Source organism: Cherax quadricarinatus, chromosome 29 (genome assembly GCF_038502225.1).
Source record: "Cherax quadricarinatus isolate ZL_2023a chromosome 29, ASM3850222v1, whole genome shotgun sequence".
In the NCBI taxonomy this organism is placed as follows: Eukaryota; Metazoa; Arthropoda; class Malacostraca; order Decapoda; family Parastacidae; genus Cherax; species Cherax quadricarinatus.
In genome coordinates this window covers 27913006-27935766 of record NC_091320.1, presented here as the reverse complement: position 1 = coordinate 27935766, position 22761 = coordinate 27913006, and the positions used below count along the sequence as shown (strand labels likewise).

At 37.6% G+C, this 22761-nt stretch overlaps 2 protein-coding genes across 2 annotated transcripts; both read left to right on the top strand.

Moving 5' to 3' along the window:
- The first annotated feature begins 6919 nt into the window (after window positions 1–6919).
- Window positions 6920–10621, top strand: LOC128690404 (prophage side tail fiber protein homolog StfR). The gene is made up of 3 exons (XM_053779083.2): window positions 6920–6959; window positions 7268–7308; window positions 9576–10621. Exons 1-3 carry the CDS (start codon window positions 6920–6922, stop codon window positions 10242–10244), a joined length of 750 nt encoding a protein of 249 aa, XP_053635058.1. The 3' UTR covers window positions 10245–10621.
- Window positions 10622–14570: 3949 nt separating this feature from the next.
- Window positions 14571–16081, top strand: LOC128690406 (antifreeze protein Maxi-like). The gene is made up of 3 exons (XM_053779084.1): window positions 14571–14610; window positions 14899–14927; window positions 15234–16081. Exons 1-3 carry the CDS (start codon window positions 14571–14573, stop codon window positions 15918–15920), a joined length of 756 nt encoding a protein of 251 aa, XP_053635059.1. The 3' UTR covers window positions 15921–16081.
- The last annotated feature ends 6680 nt before the right edge of the window (window positions 16082–22761 follow it).

The window sequence follows — 22761 nt, the reverse complement described above, 5'->3', positions numbered from 1 at the left end:
ACTTATATTTTATTATTGTGATTTTTTTACGAGTTAACCTGTAACTTGTATTTATTTTTAAGTTCCTATTAATATTGTGTATTAGACCCTTAGCCCCCGATTATTGTCCTGTGCAGTAATATTGAAATAAAGATTAGTATTTGCGTTTGTATTTGAGCAGCATCTGTAATAACCGCTCGAACGTCAGAAAAACTGAAAAATATCAACGTCATAATCATAAACTAAAGTATTAGTGTCAAAGATTGCAAACTTTAGCATTCTTGTAAACGAAATTAATTATTTGTCCTGTAGTTGTAAGTATATTTTAAGGCTGCTCGAAATGCTCTGCATAACTAGGGACTCTATATAAAGTTCATCATTGATGCTTACTATTCTTGAATCAATTGTAAATTGTACTTTCTTGAAATTAAGTGTATCATTTGTCATTTATCAACGTTTCTTCTTCTTCTTCTTCTTCTTCTTCTTCTTCTTCTTCTTCTTCTTCTTCTTCTTCTTCTTCTCCATCTTCTTCATAATAATAATAATAATAATAATTTTAAAGATTTAAAATTAACAATAAGTTAGCGTAACAAAACATAATTAAATTCGCCCAGGTCATTCTATTTCCGGAACTGCTTCATTCTTCAGTCACATCCTTTTAATTACGCATGGCAATATTTTTAGGGATCTCAAGAAAGCTATTGACGAAATTTCAAAACAGGCACAAATTGCTAAATATCTTTCTTAATAATATATATATCCTAGGATCCTACATGGTTATCCTGTTTTGTTTTGTTTTTTAACTGGATTGAAAAACCTAGTGCAGCACGCTAGCTGATGCTTAGAAACTAAGGAGTCTTTCCATGACAAATTTCCATGTCATTAGACAACGTCATGTTTCCTGAAGAGCAGCCCACTACCACCAGCCTTTATGCATCACCATTTTCATATCTCTCCCTGGGCACTTATAATATGTTTCGCTTTCCGCACAATCCGTGCAGCTGTATTGATTCAGAGGAAGTGGTGGATGCCAATTCTTTATACAACACCAAACGTAAGTATGATAGGGCCCAAGAGGGCAGGAATTAGTAATGTCGGCAAACTGAAGGTTGAGAGGCATTGCCAAGAACTGAAAAAGATCCCAGCCAACAACTCGACGAGGACAGCTCGGTGAGTATACACACACGGGCACACAACCAGATGAAATAAGAAATGAGGCTTCACAGGAAGGCCAAAAGAACAAAAGAGAGAGAGGATGACATAAAGGGGAAAGAGGACAGAAAAAAACAGATTCGCCAGCAGAGGAGCTAGGAACGATTATGTATGGGTAGGTAGGGAAACTGAGAGATATTTTGAAAATTATGTAGTCAAAAATACTAAATAAGAATCATAAATTGAAAAGAAAATTATTGTAAAGGACCAAATGATAAGACAAGAGGGAAGGAGAAATACTCACAGTAGACGGCAGAGATGTTTGTGAAGAACTAAACCTAAACCTACAATACCTGGAGGTATTCAGAAAGTTAAAAAAAAAAAAAATGTTTGGGACCATAGTAGTCAGTACAGATCATCTTATACTAGAAGATATACACATCACAATCCAAAAGTTAGAAAGATATTATTGAAATTAGAGACAACTTCAGCCATGGGACCTGGCATACCTAAGATCTTCAAAAAATTGGTAGAGATAGGATAACTATCGGATAGCATGAAGACGCCTAGTGAAATCACTATAATTAACAAGGGAAGGGAGCATACAAGGAGTACTGAACTACAGGCTAGTGTTACTAACATGATGTATCCTTTCCAAAGTAATGGAGTAGATTGTCAGGAGGAGCCTGCTAGAGCGTCTGGAGAAGAGAGGTTCCGTTAGTGTAAACCACCGTTGATTCAGGGAATGAGGATCCTGTTGACGAACCTTGTGAATTTCTATGACAGTTTCCGAGATAAACAGTCATAGATGGGTGGACTTCCTATTCCTCGCTCGCGATAAAGCCACAGGCAAAGTTCCCCACTACTAGAAATTGCTCTACAAGCTAGAAGAGGAAGTGGGGGTAAAAGAAAAAAAATCCACCAATAGACCAAGCAGTATATAAAGACTAGACAAACAGGAATGGTACAAGAAATGTCAGGATGCAGCCTTCCTCTAGATTTTTTACTGTGCGTGTGAAAATGCTTATATGTATGTAATGTCGATCTATGACTCGCACTACCCCGCGCTGTAAGACTGAAGTCATTCTTCATTTTTAATTTGGTTAGTGTTAGGTAACTAGATGGAAATATAGGTAATTATACTTTGACCTAATCAAACGCTGCGTAATGTAACATAACGTAATGTAATGCATCTTAACCTAACCTAACTTATTCTAACTTAAATTATCCTAACCGAGACTATCCTAACCTAACCTAACTTATCCTAACCTAACAGAGAATTTCATGCGTATTCAGAAATACACGAAGGGCAATTCGTGTGAAACTCTCTGCCCAAATTGGATTATTATTATTATTACAATCAAGGGGGAAGCGCTAAACCCGGAGGATTATACAGCGCCTGGGGGGGGATGTGGAAGGCATTCAGGCTTAATTTGGGGAACTGGAGCACAGATCCAATTCCCTAAATCAAGAGCCCCTCACCAACATCAAGGAACCTTCCTTGAGGGGTGCCCAAATTGGAGAACAGATTGCAAAATGAGTCAAGATAACAAGTGAAGTACTTCTACGATCAGCACTAAGGTCACTACTGTTGTTAATAAATGTTAATGAACTGCCAGAAGGAACTGAATCCTGAGCCTCTGCAGATTATGCGAAACTATTGAGAATACAAAAGCGAAAGAACAGCAACGACCTCCAGGAAGACTCATAAAAGATGCAGAGGTTAAACAAGTGGTTTTGGAGTTCCAGTCATATAAGTAAGTGGTCATATGCAATTCAGGGAAGGAGACTGAAGACCAGAAACGAATACAAACTTGGGAGGGAAAAATGGTGTTCCGTCGTAGAATTTGCAGAGCACAGTGACCGAACACAAACTGAGAAGCTGAGAAGAAAGGAATTACTAACGTCGAAAAAATGAGTTGCGTATTAGATGAAGTACACCCGTTGTAAAATTTTCACGGCTTATGCCTGAGCAGCGAATCTAAGAATAGCATTCAGGAAACCTCAGTAAGGAATCCTACTGGACTCTGCTCATCTTATGTTAAGCCCCTCTGAGACTGCATCATCGGCCTGGAGTACCCACCTAATGGAGTATGATCAGAAGCTTGTGAAGATCAAAATGTTTACAAACATACTAGTTCCAGGAATGAAGGGTATCCATTATGAGGAACTAAACCCAACAATTTTGGAAGAGTAGAAGACTAAGCAAACAATAATTACAATAAGCAAGATACTCAGAGGAATGGTTAAGACTGATAGGTACAGTTTGTTTTAAATGAGAGGACCAAGAACAAGGGACAAAGTTGGAAACTAAAAACACAGATGATCCACAGGCACGTTGAGAATTATTTCTTTAGTCTAAGGTTAGTATGGAAGTGGTGTGAACTAGGTGTAGAAGTAGCGGAGGCAAAGTCTGGTCAAGAGATCAGATGCAAGTAGCGACAATCGAAAAACACTGAAGATGTGGGGACGGCAGTCGAGGGTCGACCCTTTCAAGTAAAAATCCCATATAAAATAAGTAATATAAATTAGTGTAAATTTCTATAAAATGACTTGAGTAAATACAGCGACATATAGATTATGATTTTTTGGGGGTCGAGAAGTGAGAGAAAATGACAACAGTTTACTTGAAGATTATATGCTGTATTGTGATACAGTATTGAAAGCATCCAACAATAAGTGGGATTCAGGAGTAATTCTAGACCAAAGATCGTCACCGGAAGATCACGTAAGTGAAATCTTGAGAAATTTATATCATACTTTCATAGACATGAAAATATCCTTTAGTTACTCGTATGTGACTGGAGAAACCTTAATCAAAACTGTTCACAACTTGCGTTAAGCCAAAATTAGAATATACAAAGGTAGTATTGTATTCACAACAATTAGAATATGCAGCAGTAGTATGCTGTCCTGAACATAGTCCTACTCGAATCTAGTGTCTCAGAATATATCATAGTAAAATAGTTTTATTCAGCCAGCAATGAAACTTTTATGGCTTGTTGTTTTGTTCAGTCTCGGAAAGAATAAGAAACATCACTAGCGAGAGTTTTTGTCAGTGGTAGAATACCAGGCAGACACTAAGTGAAAGGAACCGTTGGGTTACAGAGCCATGTTCTCACAACCCAGCCAGAGAATTAACTTCGCTGCTGCCACCTTCTGTTGGCTTCTCAACGAGAGTGTAATCTAACATATATTCATGTGTAAAAAATACAGTAATATAGAGGGGAAATAATAAATTACTCTAATAAAACTAAACTGATCATAAAGGAAGAACCTTTTTTGTTTGCATTATCCTTTCTGAATTTTAACTGAATGCTACAATACATATTCCACTTTTTTAATATACAGAATGCCGCCTCTCAGACTTAGAAGGTACCCAGTTACTGGTGAAGCATAAATACTTAATGGCTGACATATACTACCAGCTAGTCAAGCTGAATAAGGTCATAACATTAAAAAATAGGCAATTGTTCTCTAGCTCGTTAATCTGAATGGTTAATGTGGAAGGATCCGAATATATTATCAATTATTTACACGAAACGGAAATGGAAAAAATGAAGAATTGAGAAAAGAAAGGAACAAAAAGAGAAAATAGGAGAGAAAGGAGAGTAAGTTGTGGCTCCCACTGGTCACGTTCCAGCAAGATTAAAGGAAAGGAATCTAAATTTATAAACCATGAAACATCTCCAAAAATTTTAAAGTTGTTTCAGAAGTTGCCTCATTGTACCCCATTAATTCATAAACTTGAGCGTGAGTCAAATTTTGTAAGATTCACTTGTGAAATGAGAATTGTATTAAATTAAATTATATTAATGATTAGAAACTGTAACCGTAACCTTCAATACACACACACACACACACACACACACACACACACACACACACACACATATATATATATATATATATATATATATATATATATATATATATATATATATATATATATATATATATATATATATATATATATATATATATATATATATATATATATATATATATATATATATATATATATATATATATATATATATGTATATTGTGTTTATTAAAAAAAACATTTTTGGCACTTACGAGTAAATTATAGGTCATGTGCGTGGCAATGTGGATGGTATATGCATCACTTGGTTAGTTAGGTAAAGGACTTTATAATATGCCTTTTTTGACTAGGGGCAGCTAGACAAGTCAATAGGGTGATTATTATTATTATTGTTATAATCATGCGGGGAGCGCTGAACCCGTAGGAATTTTACAGAGCCTGTTGGGGGGATAGAAGGTATTCAGGCTCAATTCAGAGAACTGGAGCACAGATCCAGATCCCTAGAATAAGAGCCCCTCACCAGCGTAAAGGAACCTTCCTTGAGGGGTCAATAGGGTGATAAATGAGTCACTTGAGCAACGTTTGGATACTTTATTCTGAAAACAAGTGTCTCATTTATCAACTTGTCAGTTTTTTAAGCCATTTTTACAAAAAAAAAAGTTAATTTGATGTAGCTGTCTCCGATAAAGTACAGTCATATCCATATACAAGGCACTGCAATGGCTCAGAGAATACCTGACAGGAAAGAAACAATGAGTGATGGCACGTGACGAAGTGTCGCAGTGGACGCCTGTGACGAGCGGGGTTCCACAAGGGTCAGTTCTAGGGCCGGTACTCTTTCTGGTATATGTAAATAACATGACGGATGGGTTAGATTCGGAGGTGTCATTGTTTGCAGATGATGTGAAGCTAATGCGGAAAATTCAAACGGAAGAGGATCAGGTAGTACTACAAAGGGATCTGGATAGGCTGCAAGCCTGGTCCAGTAACCGACTCCTGGAGTTTAACCCCACTAAATGAAGATTGGGGAAGGTCAAAGAAGACCTCAGACGGAGTACAGGCTACGAGGCCAAACGTTGCAAATCTCACTTAAGAAAAAGGATCTTGGGGTGAGTATCATACCGAGCACATCTCCTGAAGCTCACATCAACCAAATAACTGCTGCAGCATATGGGAGCCTGGTAAATCTAAGAATAGCGTTTCTACACCTGAGTAAAGAATCATTCAAAATACTGTACACCGTGTACGTCAGGCCCATATTGGAGTATGCAACACCAGTATGGAACCCACACCTGGTCAAGCACATCAAGAAATTAGAGAAAGTGCAAAGGTTTGCAACAACACAAGTCCTGGAGCTAAGGGGCATGTCCTACAGGAGGACAGGAAGGATATGGGAAACATGATAACGACATATAAAATAGTGAGAGGAACTGACAAGGTGGATAGAAACAGAATGTTTCAGAGATGGGACACAGCAACAAGGGGTCACAGCTGGAAGATGAAAACTCAGATGAGTCACAGGGATGTTAGGAAATATTTCTTCATTCACAGAGTTGTCAGGAAGTGGAACAATCTGGAGAGTGATGTAGTGGAGGCAGGATTCACACATAGCTTTAGGAAGAGGTACGATAAAACTCATAGAACAGGGAGAGTGGACCTACTAGCGACCAGCGAAGAGGCAGCGCCAGGAGCTGTGAATCGACTCCTGCAACCACAAATAAGTGAGCAACTGTTTAAAAAATCGAGATGAAGTACTTGTTTATCATATTGAAACTTTTGCATTCTGAGAAGATAAGGGCTGTAAACAGAACTCTTGCGTCATCATTCACCACACTGAAAGTGTTCCATTAAAAATGCACAAAGAGTTCTTTCAGTGTAGGCTCACGGTGCATGACTTGTCGGAAAGTATATAAGGAAAGGCAGTGCTGAGGAGCGTCACATCACACTCAGCCACCTTCCACTATGGCTGATTTCAAGACCATTGTCCTTCTCCTCTGTTTAGGTGAGCAGCGGATGGAAACTGAGCCTCGCGTAATTCAACAGTTTCGATCAGAATGTTAGCATTTCATATAAACAAATATTTTTTTTTTGTATTTAGATAAGCATGTTACATTGTGAAACGACTTGAGCAGAATTCTGCAGCACAAGTAAAAAAGACCCACTTCAGTAGACCTGCTGAAGAGAGTCTCTGACTGAGGTTTAAATATGCAGATCTCTTCTTACCTGTGTTTCAGTTTTGTAAGTGGTTTGTGATTTCTCGTCGATCAATATTAAAGACACTAAACCCAGTATGTTGTATTGTGCTTACAGGAGTGGCTCTGGCAGAGGACGCTGAACAGGAACTTGTTCGCGTAAGTACTTCAGGAAATCCATATTTGAAATGCTAGTCTGTTACAATATATTAAAGTTTTCCAGTTATACATATAGTGAGTATAATATCGTGGTATGCAGAAATATAAAAGACTCACTAAATATATTCTGACTTTCAGTTAAATGGTCCATTGATTACCTAATAAACGTTCCGAATAACTTAAGAATTAAAAAACAAATTAATTTCGTAGCATTTGAGGAAACATCAGTCAGTAATTTACAGTTTATATGGGCTGGTGGTTACGTGCTGATGTACATAATGTAAAATTATGCACACACACACACACACACACACACACACACACACACACACACACACACACACACACACACACACACACACACACACACACACACACACACACACACACACACACACACACACACACACACACACACACACACACACACACACACACACACACACACACACACACACACATATATATATATATATATATATATATATATATATATATATATATATATATATATATATATATATATATATATATATATATATATATATATATATATATATATATGCGTGAGGGTATTTGATAGGAGTGAATGGAGACAAATGGTTTTTAATACTTGACGTGCTGTTGGAGTGTGAGCAAAATAACATTTATGAAGGGATTCAGGGAAACCGGCAGGCCGGACTTGAGTCCTGGAGATGGGAAGTACAGTGTCTGCACTCTGAAGGAGGGGTGTTAATGTTGCCGTTTTATAACTGTAGTGTAAAGCACCCGTCTGGCAAGACAGTGATGGAGTGAATGATGATGAAAGTTTTTCTTTTTCGGGCCACCCTGCCTTGGTGGGAATCGGCCGATGTGTTAATATATATATATATATATATATATATATATATATATATATATATATATATATATATATATATATATATATATATATATATATATATATATATATATATATATATATATATATATATATGCCGTGCCGAATATGTAAAACTGGTCAATTAGCAAGAACTCATTTAAAATTAAGTCATTTCTAAAATTTTCTCTTATACGTTTAAAGATATATTTTTTTCATTAATGTTGATGTAAAAAATTATAATTTTGCACCAAAAGTATCTTATAAAACTTACCTAACCTTATTATAACAAGAACAATTTATTTTAGCCTAACCCAACTAAATATATTTTAGATTTGTTTACAATAATTTAATATTAAACAAACACAGTGAAATATATTTTTTTCGTTAGGTTCAGAATGATTTTGGCGAAATTATTGCATACACAAATTTTCACTTGTCTTATATGGCAAGATGAGCGTTGCTATTTAAGCCAAGATCGCAAGTTCTGCCTATTCGGCACGACATATATATATATATATATATATATATATATATATATATATATATATATATATATATATATATATATATATATATATATATATATATATATATATATATATATATATATACAATTATGGAGCAAATTGCAGAAAGAAGAGTGTATCATATATGGTATCACCAGTCCTATATGATTGGATGGATTTACCTGCGTTATTATGCAGAGTTAGTATTGTCATAATATATAACTTATCAAGGAAATATAAGTCCCAACACCGTGACTGCAACTAATAACAAACTCACAAAATGAAAAACTGAAAACCGGAAGTCATTTCGATCAGTTCTGGATCATTATTCTCTCGAATGAGGAGGAACACAGGTAAAAAAAATAAAGATTTTAGGAAAGTTAAATATACAGGCTAAAAAGGTCAGGTCAAGTTCTGTACTTTCTGAAGTTTGGCGTGATATTTGCAGTCCCCGAGTCTTGTACTTCCTGACCTTCTTCCTGACATTACATAGTAGGATTTTCTTTCTCAATTTGTGACCTTTCCGTGATAAAATTTAGCAGTTTTTAATTTATTTTATTTTATTGCAGTGCTTAACGTTTCCTTACTTAAGCAACAATTATAACTGAATCAGCAATTTTCCTTGAAGAAGACTGCAGCATAATGTTCAAAGGCACTGGAATTGCTATACATTTTTGTGTTGTCTTATGTTCTAGGAAGAGTTGTTAATTTTCATGTTCTCTTAGAATCAGTTTCTTCCACAATGAAAGCTGCAATTATTTTTGTTTCTTCTTAATATTATGATAAATTTTTCTGATTATATTTTTCAAAATTATTGATATAACTAATATTTATATAAGTATAATAATTGTTGCTGTTTAAATCTGCAATCGTCATAAAATATTTTATATACACTACAGGAGAAGCGTGGGTATGGTGGCGGGTATGGTGGAGGTGCTTATGGTAGCGGTGGCACTGGGTACCTGGTGGTAGGCGCTGGCGGCGGCGCTGGCCATGGACCATTCGCTTCTGAGGTGGCGAATCAGGCTGCTAATCAAGCTACTGCCGCAGCCGCAGGTCAACAAGGAGCTGCCATTGCCGCGTATGGTGCCGCAGCTAGTCAGGCAGCCGCTGCTTCATCAGCTGCAGCTCAAACAGCTCACTCTGCTGCGGCGAGCAAGCTCAACCAGGCAGCACAGGTGACACAAGCTGCCCAAGGTGCCCAAGCCGCAGCCTTCTCCGAGGCAGCCAAGCTTCAGCAGACCCTTGCTGCTGAGCAGGAAGCCAAGAACACGTATAACTTGGCAGTGGCGACAACAAATGACATAGACGCTGCACACGCTGAAGCTCAGGCAGTAGTCACTCAGACCTTCCAGGCGCTACAGCACGCACGCGCAGTGCGCGTCACGCAGGCAGCCATGGCCTGGGAGGCTCAACAAGCAGCCAACTCCCTCAATCAGCAACAGAACTTATCTGTGAATGACCTGCAAGAAGCACAGTCTGCAGCTGCGCAGGCTACGGCAGCATCGTCCAAGGCCCTCCACAAGGCCAAGGGTGGTGGTGGCTACGGTGGCAGCAGCTACCACTGAGTCAGTAACCTGTATTTGTACAGAAAAATACAGCAGGACCTCTCATACCCACATGGAGGGAACATAAGTGTTGCTAACAGATGCAATAATGTATTTTCTTTATTACCGCTGATGTGTATATGAATGTATGCAAGACGGAGGCCTTCCTGGGGATCAGATATTTTGAAATTACGTTGTCTTCTGTAAACAAGCACACTTTAATTGTATACCCATTTAATTTACGCAGGGCTTGAGGCTAAGTAACGGGTGTGAGATGTTCTCCTGTAATGTACATTCAAACGTAGATTCTATTTCACTAGTTAAGTAAACGAGTTTCTTGACCAATAAATACCAAGATAAAGAAAAATGTTTTTAATTTACAGGTTAAGAAATTCAACTGTGTAATATAATAAATGTTAGATAAGGGCACACGCACTTTCTTTTAATGCTACAGAGGTTGTTTGACGTTACTGGAGACTACCATTACTGCTACTTAACTAATTTAAGTAGCTTATTTATTTGCTATTATATATGAAGGATTACCGCATATTTTGTGTAGACTGCAGATTATGCCAAACCTTTTACACTAAGGTACCATGAAGTAGGAATATTGTTAATATACAAAGAACAAATATGTTTCACAACTCTCAAATCTTACATTATTATCAGCCGGGCTGTGGCTCGTACGTTGGTTTGCGTGCAGCCAGCAGCAACAGCCTGGTTGATCAGGCTCTGATCCACCAGGAGGCCTGGTCACAGACCGGGCCGCGGGGGCGTTGACCCCCGGAACTCTCTCCAGGTAAACTCTCCAGGTAATACCAGCAATACGTCACATATAAACCACATTTTTAAATGTATAATTAATAAACCCAGCAAATCAGCTAATCAATCACAATTAAGAAAAAAGTAAATCAGTTACGGAGTAACTGATTTACTTTCTTTTCCCATGTATAAAACGCTAAAATAAATCCTAGTACTTACCCTCTACCCGTTTACCATGTCTGAGTGATGTACAGGACTCATACCTGCAATTTTCATTAAGGAAGGACAGGATACCAGGAAGGCCTATGTTCCTTGTTGTTTCATCAATCAAAGCCTGGCGAAGAATGTAATATGTAAATTAATGATGTAATTAAAGATTTGTTAGTTATTGTCAAATTAACATGATCTATTTGCTAAACTGGGTCATAACAATAGTAACAGTACTAACACGTACAACAATATTTATATTGAATTTAGTTCAATGTTTTTACCGCGGCGTGATGAACCTATTCAAGCATATTTCAGAAGATATATTAATTTGTATAGAGTTGTGTAATATGATTAACCGTTATGCTTTAGTCCACATCAATATAAAACTGATGCGTCTAAACTCAAGATAACTGAAAGTGGTACTACTGGGTTATGCCCTGAATTATCAAATGACAGATCTGAAAGCAGTGTTAACTAGAAAAGTTATTTTCATTTTTTTTGTGTTCTTTTTACGCATACATTAAATTATTACACAAACAGTTACAAATGAGCAAGTTCAGTTTATGAGATTGATCTCTGTGAGGTACATTTTAGATCATGTCACCTAACGTGGCCCTCATCAACCAGTGTTACATGCACCAGTATGAAACTTAATTTCAGAATTATCTTAAAGACTTGAATATCAAATTATCCGGAAAGGCATGATAAGGTAATTTGTTAAAAAAAAAAAAACACTACAATGGGCACAAAATAAGAGGATTGTATTCTGTTCTTGAATTAACAACAGAAGTTCAGCACGTGATCATTGGATCCCCTATGCATACCTAAAAGGTATTCCGTGTATGCTCTGGAAACCTACTGCGTAAATGCATTATGAATTTACGCTTTCTAAAAAAAAGGTCTAAAATAAAAACGAACATGGTAAAAACAATGAATTCTTGTTTATCACATAACAAAAATTATATATTTTAATTAAATATGTAATTATATATATCTAGTGCATAAAATCCAAACGGAAGCCAGACAAAATTTTACAGATATCGAATTACAAAAAAATCATTCTTATTCACAATTGCCAATGAACCAAGTTAGCAATAACTTCTTTTTTAAGCTATTGTTTCAGACAGGGAATTGTCACCATCAGTTTTCGTGCGAAAATGCATGTGGACTACTTTGGTCCATTTGTGTATGTCATGAAAGAAGGTGGATCCAGTTTCGATACTGTACAGGTAAACCAGGGTTAAAATACTGAGAAGTGTATATCTCTTAGTGTATATACACAGAATATGTTTTAATCTACATTTAGGTTTACAGAATATATTTTAATCTACATTTAGGTAAGTATTCTTCATTGGTGGTGTACAGGTTATTTGCATGCTTAATTACCCATGTACATTCAATATGCTCCAGCCCTATCAAGCCAAGTATATGGCAAACAGTATTTATATAAGAGAGAAAAAGCTGTTGCATTTATCCACCCTATCACACGACTTCCACGTAATAAGGTGGTGAAGGAGTGATGTGGTTGGTGTGAAGTTTGTAAAAGCTGTAAGTAATTTTTGATGAGAGTAAAGTTCAGGTTAAGAGATGTAGGAGTGATAAAAGAATATTCTCCATTAAGAGTGAACCCTGAGCAAGGTTGTGTGATCTCATCCTGGTTGTTTAATATAAGTTTTCACACTTGCTGATGACACTATATTTTAAGGAGATTCAGATATTGGCAGAAACTGTCGGAGCTTGAAAGGGTGTGTAAAAAGGGAAAAGCTGAACCGTACACAGAAACGAGCAAGTTAATGAGACCAATTTAAAGTTTAGGCAATGACATAATTGATAGTGTGGAGGGAAAGAGTATAGAGAACATAAATATACTTAGATGTATCATCATGAAAGATCGTGATATTCATAAACTAGATAAGGAAAATAATTAGTATAAGTGCTAAGAAAACTGTGGAAAAAAAGAAGTTTGTCAGTGGATACACAAATGTTAATTTATCGGAGTATTGTGGTGCCGACGATTTTATTTGGGTTTGTTGTTTGTTCTTGGAATGTTGAAGCAGAGAGCAGGCTGGAGGCAATGGAGATATCGTGTCTGAAATTAATGCTTAACGTGAATGTTATGCAGAGAATATGGAAAGAAACTATTGGAAGTCGGTGTCCTGTAAGAAAAGTAAACATCCTATGGTGAAAGAACTGTTGAGATGGATTGATCATATTGAACAAATGATGCAAGATAGATTAAGGTATATAATTTTGTGGTAAAGGAAAGAAAATGCAGGAGACGTTCCGGGAAGGATTAAAGGAAGTAAATTAAGGTTTTGAGAGGTAAGGGTCTGGAGCATCCAGCAGGCATGTGTGAGTGTTAGATCGGAGTGGATGCGAGTAGTTTTCGAAATTTGACATGTTGCTGGAGTGCGAGCATTGTAATGTCTATGAAAGGATCCAGTGCTACCACTGATCTCGGGTAATGAAAGATAATACATCACTATTCTTATAGAACTGAGACTACTACACCAAGTGAAGAATTATTTACCATATCACATATATGGTAATATATATATATATATATATATATATATATATATATATATATATATATATATATATATATATATATATATATATATATATATATATATATATATATATATATATTATATATATATATATATATATATATATATATATATATATATATATATATATATATATATATATATATATATATATATATATATATATATATATATATATATATGTTGTACGTGTTGTACAACAAGTATAATCGTAAAACATTGCTTTCGAATTCGCTACATCACAATAAAGTTTAAGCCATCAGCTGTATTCCAATAAAAACAGAATGACCACACATTTCTTAACCAGCCATTTAAATGAGTAAATAAAAAAGACTTTCCCTGGCATTGAGAGTAGCATCAAGTGATCTCAATAGGTCTCTTTTGTTCTCTGATTCGAGACAGCCCAACCTGAGAACAGGTTGCTTCCTGTCTTGCTTATTCCATCGTGGAAGGATTTCTTCAAAGTTGCCGTAGGTACTGAACCCATAGTGGAATGCTCGGCAGTATTCATATTACCCTACTAAAGTCTTCCAGCTCTGGCTGACAGATTTCATTACCTCTTGTATGAAATCCATCCTGTATGAGAGAGCATAAGAGAAATACCCTCCAGTGTAATAAATGTGTTAGGTAATTATAGTTATTCCTTGGCTTAACCTTGTAAAATGCCATTTAGCTCAAAGAAGCCGCACGATGCGGTTGTGCCTAATTCTGATAAAAAAAAAAAGCATAATGGTACTCGGTGCGGCTATAAAAGGCGAGCAATGCGCCGCGGCCGACACACAAGGCCCAAACTCTGCCCAGCATGGCTGCAGTTAAGACGTTTGTAGTCTTACTCTGTGTCGGTGAGTTTGAAGCTTCTTAGCGACAAACAAAATATATGATCACTTATCAAACATTTATTATTTTCCACCTCTTCGTTATCGTTTATCACTCGTAATTTTTCTTAAATTACCATAGTTCAATTTTAATTAGTCCCGTTTAATTAATGATAAAAAATTCTGTTGCTGCTGGCTGGCTATTATAGGAAAGACTTTATAAGTTCACCTGGTTCAGTATATTACATACTTTAGGTTTCTTTCTAAGTACATTTCAGACTTGCTGTTGTCATTAAATTGTCTCTCTGTGTGCAGGTATGGCAGTGAGCAAGGAGCAAGCCCGGGTGAGCATCATGATCTTATGACACTTCGAAACTCTGATGAAAAGTTAGTTAGTTTGTTAGGTTTAAAGCTTATCGACTGCACGTGTGATATTAAGTTTGTTATTACATGTGCACTAACAGTGAAGAGTAATAAATATGGATAACGGTAAACTCTTCGGATCAAAACCTTGATATATTAGCGATCTTCTATTTTTTTTGTATTAAAAATAACGTAAGTTGTTGCACAGGTTTTTTACCTTTATACATTATAAAATAAGTTGTGTAAATGATGTAACTAAAGTTAGTCTCTTAACTATTGCACCACAGGAGAAGCGGGGCGGTGGGTATGGCAGTGCTGGACAAGGTTATGGCGGCCATGGCGGCGCTGGCTATGGTACTGGGGGTGGCGGCTACCTGATTGTTGGTGCGGGTGGCGGCGGTGGTCACGGTCCTAGTGCTGCTGATATTGCCAACCAAGCTGCACATCAAGCTACTGCAGCTGCTGCGGGTCTTCCTGGAGCTGCCAACGCAGCTGCAGGAGCTGCTGCCAATCAAGCTGCCGCCGCTTCATCGGCAGCAGCACAAACAGCTCAAGCTGCAGCAGCCGATAAACAGTCTCAGGCTGCACAAATCACTACCGCCGCCCAGGGAGCACAGGCCGCAGCTTTCTCAGAAGCTCTAATGGCTACAAAGACGGCAGCCGCTGAGCAAGAAGCTGAGAACACTTACAACCTGGCGGTGCAGACGGTCAACGACATAGATGCCGCTTTTGCAGAGGCCCGAGGCATCGTGGAGGAGACCTACCAGGCCCTGGTGGCTGCCAGAGCTGTAAGGGCAGCCCAGGCCGCCATGGCTTGGCAGGCACAGCAAGCCGCATATTCCCTTAACCAACAACAAAATCTGGCTCTCAATGACTTGCAAAAGGCAAACCAGGCAGCAGCCCAGGCCGAGGCAGCAGCAGCCAAGGCATTGGCCAAGGCCAAGAACGGAGGATACGGTTATGGAATACATTAACAAACAGATCATTGTGCTTCTTTAGTTGAAAGCCAGCTTGTGCAGAGGAGTGAGGTGCTATATAGTCTTTGATGCACAAGTGTCCAGCTAAGCAGCACTAGGATGTCAACAGTGGACGATGACACTTGGGAGTAATCAATGTATTGTTAAATTATAATAAAAATAAGATATACAAATTTTTCAACATTGACATATTACTAACATTTTTTTGAAGACATACTATCAGTCTTTCCCTTTGAAGATATATTTATTTTAAAGCAATTGCTCGTTCCTATAGCCAGCGTTATATGAAAAGAGGAAATCAAAATTATGATGGATCAAGCTACCTTTCCCAAAGAAAAACAATGAGCAATCCAAATGTATTTATCTAAATATTCACATAACACAATATTTAACACATTATGTCTTTCTAATTTGCATCGAAACCAACTTAGCATTGACAGAATAATAAATAACCAATTATAAATGACTCCAGTCAAACGCAGGTAAAAATCAATTTTATTTTAAGTTTGTGATATGCAGAATGATTTTTGGCCGGGAGAGTACCGGCGAATAAAAAAAAATTATTTTTGCAGCTTTCACAAAAAAATATTATAATCTCTGATAATTTTTTAAACGACCCCTGTCAACTAAATCTGGTATTAAAATTCAGCCTAAGACAGATAATCACAAAGGGAAAAATTAAATGAGAAATTGTTTGAGTACTTTTGTATATATTTAACATCTGAAGCGTTATCAGTCGAATACGAGCGAGAAAACGCATCTCTCTTCAAACAGGTAAATTACAATGATTATGTAATTGACTGCAAAAGTTTGCAAAAAACATGCAGTTACACAATGAAAATTGTAAAATACTTATACCCTTATATAAATAATATATATCCAGCGCCGTATAAAATCATTCTTACACATCACGCCGCCTATATAACTGATGCCCCTATTTGCACTGTCCCTACGTGTTACTGCATGAACTTGAGAATATTGAACCTCAGATATCTTCTTGAATCCACTAGACTGGAATTGGCTCCGGACTAGAGAAAAAATCATAGCTTACTCAACTTTTAAAGAGTTTTTATCTAGGATTCCTAGAAAGTGTTTATGTGCTTCCCTACATACCTCGTTATACAATAGGACGTCATTTTGCATTCGTCAGGGAAAAAATTACCTGACATGGGTCATCGTCATATGAAGATAGGTTCAGTGGCGTGTGTACTATGAATGGGGCGCAACAAGAAGCAACGACTGATGTACAGTACTACAGAGAGTTATGTCTGTTAAAGATAGTAATGTGGTATCCGCTGGCACTATGGCTGACCGTGGCAGAAAGACCGTTGGCATAAATGTCAGAAGACCGTCGGCATACATATGAAGAGATAGAATAGGGTAGTAGTACATTGCTGATGTATCCAATATTGTTAAAAAAAAAGTGTTGTACCTATTGATAATACAAGATATGAATGATGTTCCTCCCATTAGTGAGCGTAGCACAGTAAGTGCTATAAATGAAAAATTTATTGTTTTTGCTGGTACTGGAACTTATAGTATATATAAGTGGACGAGAGCTTACTGACAGGAAAGCTGTTTGAGGCAGTTAAAGGTGAAGTTGAACAGAGAGGTAAACAACCACCGAGTGAGTTAGTGTGGAAGAACTCAAGTGTCAGTCATTAGTGAAAATCCTAATTTAGTCACCAGTGACAGAAGCTAGTGTGAGTCATCAGTGTCTCACTAGAGACAAGCCAGTGCCAATCACTAACGACAGAAGTCAGTGTCAGTCACCGGTGAGAGAAGCCAGTGTCAGTCACTTACACAAGAAGCCAGCGTCAATCAGCAATGACAGAAGCCAGTGTCAGTCACCAATGGCAAAAAGCCAGAGACTTAGTAAAGTAACAGAGAGATGAACAGAAAGTGAAATACATAGCCAGTGACTATATGAAACGTAAGGTGTTTAATTAACACTATGTTAGCGTGGGAAACTGTACTAGGATTATGAACCGGGAAATACATCACTATTAATTCATCAATTGGAAGCGAGAGGGACATCATTCAGGTTCGCTTTCGACCATTATAGTCTTGAATTAAGGACGGATTGCAACGTGGTTCAGTTTCGGTTTCCAATTTGCAGGTTGTGAATTATTTCAGCCATAATGTTCTTGATTTTATTCTTTACTGTAATTTTAAGACGGAATCTGATTTTTATTAATAAATTTGCACTTTTATTATTGCAGTTTTTCATCAAACCCTAATCATAGGTCACAGCAATATTGAAGCTTTTATTCCGTCTCCTGTTCTCCATCTTTTGCTAGTCTAAATTGTCCTAATTTTTACCCCCGCCAGGAAACCAAAGACACTTCCATGAACCAGTTTTTCTGAAGAAGTCGATATCCTCGTAGCGGGGTTGTCACAACATTCTACCATGCTTAATAGCGAATGAATCCGTCATTGTAATCAGAGCTGATTGTGTTTCCCCTTTCACCTTTATGCAAGCCACCACCTTTGTTAAGAGTTTCTTGCATGTGACTTGTATGAGCGGTGACACAATGAACATCCTTAAGCTTCCGCAATCGTAGAGATGCAAAAAAATACGACGTGCTTTACATTTATTGAAAGGAGCTGATACCACAGTATAGAATTAATTATTCATATTAATTGCAATATTAGTTTTTTTTTCAAAATATTTACTTTTTCGTTCAGTATTGTAACTAATGAGGTATATGCCAAGTGCATTTAATGCTGGTTAAAAATATAAAAAAGTGAAACAACTTAATGCAGTTTTTTCTTCATTCCTGTTAAAGTGGGACTATTACAATCAAACATATTATATAAAGGTAAATATGTAAATATTATTACAACAGAAGTTGGTAACATTTTTAAGTTCATCCATAGTCTCATCGCGGGGAATCTTTTTAGAATATTTTTAAATTTTATTTATAAAAAAACTTCTGTGCCAAAATCGCAAGTTTTACCTATTCGACTCGATATATATATATATATATATATATATATATATATATATATATATATATATATATATATATATATATATATATATATATATATATATATATAATATAATATATATATATGTAAACACTGATCTCTGGCCGAAGGAGACTCGAACCTACGAACCTTGGAATAAGGTATGTAGTGCTTTACCATTCTCACCACTGGACAGATAAGATAAGATTTCGTTCGGATTTTTAATCCCCGGAGGGTTAGCCACCCAGGATAACCCAAGAAAGTCAGTGCGTCATCGAGGACTGTCTAACTTATTTCCATTGGGGTCCTTAATCTTGTCCCCGAGGATGCCACCCACACCAGTCGACTAACACCCAGGTACCTATTTGCTGCTAGGTGAACAGGACAATAGGTGTAAGGAAACATGTCGGAATTTCCACCCGCCGGGAATCGAACCCGGGCCCTCCGTGTGTGAAGCGGGAGCTTTAGCCACCAGACCACCGGGCCACGTCCAGCTCACGCTAGACGTTGATCCAAGGCAGCCAGCTTTCAGGGAGAAGGCTTACAGCTTTTCATCTCATCCTCTGCATACATCGACCAACTAGAGATTTTAACAATGTATATTTCGCCTGCTCTTGCGAATTCCTTGCATATATATATATATATATATATATATATATATATATATATATATATATATATATATATATATATATATATGCAAAACAACCATATTTGCATATTTTGAAATCACCTGTTTACTGTGATCTTATTGCATATATATATATATATATATATATATATATATATATATATATATATATATATATATATATATATATATATATTTATTTTTATTTTTTTATTTATTATCACACCGGCCGATTCCCACCAAGGCAGGGTGGCCCGAAAAAGAAAAACTTTCACCATCATTCACTCCATCACTGTCTTGCCAGAAGGGTGCTCTACACTACAGTTTTTAAACTGCAACATTAACACCCCTCCTTCAGAGTGCAGGCACTGTACTTCCCATCTCCAGGACTCAAGTCCGGCCTGCCGGTTTCCCTGAATCCCTTCATAAATGTTACTTTGCTCACACTCCAACAGCACGTCAAGTATTAAAAACCATTTGTCTCCATTCACTCCTATCAAACACGCTCACGCATGCCTGCTGGAAGTCCAAGCCCCTCGCACACAAAACCTCCTTTACCCCCTCCCTCCAACCCTTCCTAGGCCGACCCCTACCCCGCCTTCCTTCCACTACAGACTGATACACTCTTGAAGTCATTCTGTTTCGCTCCATTCTCTCTACATGTCCGAACCACCTCAACAACCCTTCCTCAGCCCTCTGGACAACAGTTTTGGTAATCCCGCACCTCCTCCTAACTTCCAAACTACGAATTCTCTGCATTATATTCACACCACACATTGCCCTCAGACATGACATCTCCACTGCCTCCAGCCTTCTCCTCGCTGCAACATTCATCACCCACGCTTCACACCCATATAAGAGCGTTGGTAAAACTATACTCTCATACATTCCCCTCTTTGCCTCCAAGGACAAAGTTCTTTGTCTCCACAGACTCCTAAGTGCACCACTCACTCTTTTTTCCTTATCAATTCTATGATTCACCTCATCTTTCATAGACCCATCCGCTGACACGTCCACTCCCAAATATCTGAATACGTTCACCTCCTCCATACTCTCTCCCTCCAATCTGATATTCAATCTTTCATCACCTAATCTTTTTGTTATCCTCATAACCTTACTCTTTCCTGTATTCACCTTTAATTTTCTTCTTTTGCACACCCTACCAAATTCATCCACCAATCTCTGCAACTTCTCTTCAGAATCTCCCAAGAGCACAGTGTCATCAGCAAAGAGCAGCTGTGACAACTCCCACTTTGTGTGTGATTCTTTATCTTTTAACTCCACGCCTCTTGCCAAGACCCTCGCATTTACTTCTCTTACAACCCCATCTATAAATATATTAAACAACCACGGTGACATCACACATCCTTGTCTAAGGCCTACTTTTACTGGGAAAAAATTTCCCTCTTTCCTACATACTCTAACTTGAGCCTCACTATCCTCGTAAAAACTCTTCACTGCTTTCAGTAACCTACCTCCTACACCATACACTTGCAACATCTGCCACATTGCCCCCCTATCCACCCTGTCATACGCCTTTTCCAAATCCATAAATGCCACAAAGACCTCTTTAGCCTTATCTAAATACTGTTCACTTATATGTTTCACTGTAAACACCTGGTCCACACACCCCCTACCTTTCCTAAAGCCTCCTTGTTCATCTGCTATCCTATTCTCCGTCTTACTCTTAATTCTTTCAATTATAACTCTACCATACACTTTACCAGGTACACTCAACAGACTTATCCCCCTATAATTTTTGCACTCTCTTTTATCCCCTTTGCCTTTATACAAAGGAACTATGCATGCTCTCTGCCAATCCCTAGGTACCTTACCCTCTTCCATACATTTATTAAATAATTGCACCAACCACTCCAAAACTATATCCCCACCTGCTTTTAACATTTCTATCTTTATCCCATCAATCCCGGCTGCCTTACCCCCTTTCATTTTACCTACTGCCTCACGAACTTCCCCCACACTCACAACTGGCTCTTCCTCACTCCTACAAGATGTTATTCCTCCTTGCCCTATACACGAAATCACAGCTTCCCTATCTTCATCAACATTTAACAATTCCTCAAAATATTCCTTCCATCTTCCCAATACCTCTAACTCTCCATTTAATAACTCTCCTCTCCTATTTTTAACTGACAAATCCATTTGTTCTCTAGGCTTTCTTAACTTGTTAATCTCACTCCAAAACTTTTTCTTATTTTCAACAAAATTTGTTGATAACATCTCACCCACTCTCTCATTTGCTCTCTTTTTACATTGCTTCACCACTCTCTTAACTTCTCTCTTTTTCTCCATATACTCTTCCCTCCTTGCATCACTTCTACTTTGTAAAAACTTCTCATATGCTAACTTTTTCTCCCTTACTACTCTCTTTACATCATCATTCCACCAATCGCTCCTCTTCCCTCCTGCACCCACTTTCCTGTAACCACAAACTTCTGCTGAACACTCTAACACTACATTTTTAAACCTACCCCATACCTCTTCGACCCCATTGCCTATGCTCTCATTAGCCCATCTATCCTCCAATAGCTGTTTATATCTTACCCTAACTGCCTCCTCTTTTAGTTTATAAACCTTCACCTCTCTCTTCCCTGATGCTTCTATTCTCCTTGTATCCCATCTACCTTTTACTCTCAGTGTAGCTACAACTAGAAAGTGATCTGATATATCTGTGGCCCCTCTATAAACATGTACATCCTGAAGTCTACTCAACAGTCTTTTATCTACCAATACATAATCCAACAAACTACTGTCATTTCGCCCTACATCATATCGTGTATACTTATCAACAAGTCGACCGTCTTGACCCAATAAGAAAATACTTTCATCATTCAACACTTTCACCTGACTCACACATAATCACTGTTTTTGCAGAGGTGCCCAGAATACGACAGTTTAGAAGTATATACGTATAAAAATACACAATATATCCCTCCAAACTGCCAGTATCCTAAACCCCTCCTTTAGAGTGCAGGCATTGTACTTCCCATTTCCAGGACTCAAGTCCGGTTAATAAAATAACCGGTTTCCCTGAATCCCTTCACTAAATATTACCCTGCTCACACTCCAATAGCTCGTCAAGTCCCAAATACCATTCGTCTCCATTTACTCCTATCTAACACGCTCACGCACGCTTGCTGGAAGTCCAAACTCCTTGCCCACAACACCTCATTTACCCACTCCCTCCAACCTTTTCGAGGACGACCCTTACCC

Coding starts and splice junctions, on each gene's coding strand:
- LOC128690404 (XM_053779083.2), top strand. CDS start 6,920: ATGGCTGATTTCAAGACCATTGTCCTTCTCCTCTGTTTAG. Junction 6,960..7,267: donor TGTCCTTCTCCTCTGTTTAG/GTGAGCAGCGGA, acceptor TTGTGCTTACAG/GAGTGGCTCTGGCAGAGGAC. Junction 7,309..9,575: donor CTGAACAGGAACTTGTTCGC/GTAAGTACTTCA, acceptor TATACACTACAG/GAGAAGCGTGGGTATGGTGG.
- LOC128690406 (XM_053779084.1), top strand. CDS start 14,571: ATGGCTGCAGTTAAGACGTTTGTAGTCTTACTCTGTGTCG. Junction 14,611..14,898: donor TGTAGTCTTACTCTGTGTCG/GTGAGTTTGAAG, acceptor CTCTGTGTGCAG/GTATGGCAGTGAGCAAGGAG. Junction 14,928..15,233: donor TGAGCAAGGAGCAAGCCCGG/GTGAGCATCATG, acceptor ATTGCACCACAG/GAGAAGCGGGGCGGTGGGTA.